Source organism: Rhagoletis pomonella, unplaced genomic scaffold, assembly GCF_013731165.1.
Source record: "Rhagoletis pomonella isolate Grant_MI unplaced genomic scaffold, Rhpom_1.0 Rhpom_scaffold_27106, whole genome shotgun sequence".
Taxonomy (NCBI): Eukaryota; Metazoa; Arthropoda; class Insecta; order Diptera; family Tephritidae; genus Rhagoletis; species Rhagoletis pomonella.
The window spans coordinates 1-1,412 of record NW_023485548.1 but is presented as its reverse complement, the minus strand read 5'-3'; the positions used below and the strand labels follow the sequence as shown (position 1 = coordinate 1,412).

At 34.1% G+C, this 1,412-nt stretch overlaps 1 protein-coding gene across 1 annotated transcript; it reads right to left on the bottom strand.

The window, feature by feature from the left end:
* Window positions 1-423: 423 nt before the first annotated feature.
* LOC118732756 (JNK1/MAPK8-associated membrane protein-like) lies at window positions 424-1,404 on the bottom strand (the record flags this gene model as incomplete). The annotated part of the gene is made up of 4 exons (XM_036461870.1): window positions 424-886; window positions 962-1,096; window positions 1,157-1,323; window positions 1,394-1,404. Coding segments are annotated over 4 exons (468 nt in total), but the record flags the coding sequence as incomplete, so codon positions are not given.
* Between the last annotated feature and the right edge of the window lie 8 nt (window positions 1,405-1,412).

Sequence of the window (1,412 nt, the reverse complement as noted above, 5' to 3'; positions counted from 1 at the left end):
TGTCTCGTTTCAGCACAAAGTTTTGAAATATGCTTCGCCCTTTTTCTATAATATCAGAATGAGCACACCCTACACACACATTCAACCGAATCTGAGTGGATTTTTTCCATTCACCGACACCGATAAGATATGAAATTTCAGCTTTAAAACACCACTGGTTAATTAATCGAAAACTAAGATTTTTCACTTTTTTCAAATACGTTGCAAAACAAATTACCGAATATGATATCCTTGGGGATTATCTTGGTCAAAAATGACCGAAAAATCGCAATGTTCTATATCTGCACCACACCAAATCACTGCTTCGAGCAAGAGAAATTACGGAAAATATTCGTCTGACGGGAGCAGCGTTGCCAAATGTTGCAAAAGTATTTAGACGTGTTAACAGAGTGTGACGACAGTTTTACATTTATAAAATTAGCATATTATCCATTAAACTTTTTATTACTTTGAACCGTTTTTAAAAATGTGATTATGTATAAAATTATATTAATGGTATACCAAATATACGACAAATTTGTTACATGGAGAATTTGCTCTGGTACAGGGTGCCTCAGATGAGATAGAAATCAAAGGAAGAGGAAGTTGAGAAAAAAATCGAAGTCGAGAAACTTTGAAATACTTTACGCTATTTTTATACAAACTATTTAACATTTAACTTTTAAATACATAAATGTATAAATTGCCACATAACTTGGACAAATATTAAGAGAAATATTGCTAAATATAAACTAATTTTGTCGCACTTCCACCTCACGGAACTCAGCTGGATCCGTAAACCGCACAGTGAGAATATAAAAAATCGAAGGGAATGGTATGAGGCACAAAAACGCATAGTGATGGCCCAAAGCGATGATTCCATAGGCCAGCAAAAGCCAATGTACAGCTAAAATTAGCAAAATTTTGTTTTTTTAATTGACCATTATTATAAAATATATCTTTGATTTTAGTGTGAACTTACAAATGATAACAAAATTTTTTACTTCTAGTAACGACGAGCGTATCAAGGCCTTAAAGGACTGGTCTAACTTGACCGAATAATGTATCGCATTTGTTATCATAGAGATTCCAATACTCAAATATGGAAAAAACCAATCTGCAAAAGGAAATATCACCAGGATAGTTATTTACACAATATACAATTGTAAATATTTACAAATAAGCCCGCAAGCAAGCGCGTGTATCGATGTCAAAAGCGGCAGGAAATAAAGGGCCGCATAAATGGGCGCTTTTCCACGTACATCTGTAATGGCGCTAACAATTGGCCGTATGAGAAACATTGTTGATAAACACAAGAAATAGAAGACAAGTACGATGGTTTGACTGCGGAAGAATTAATAACTGTATCAATCCTGAAACTTTAATTTTCCTAATGCGACCATAAAATACTTACAGCGGGTATACTGCTTCTT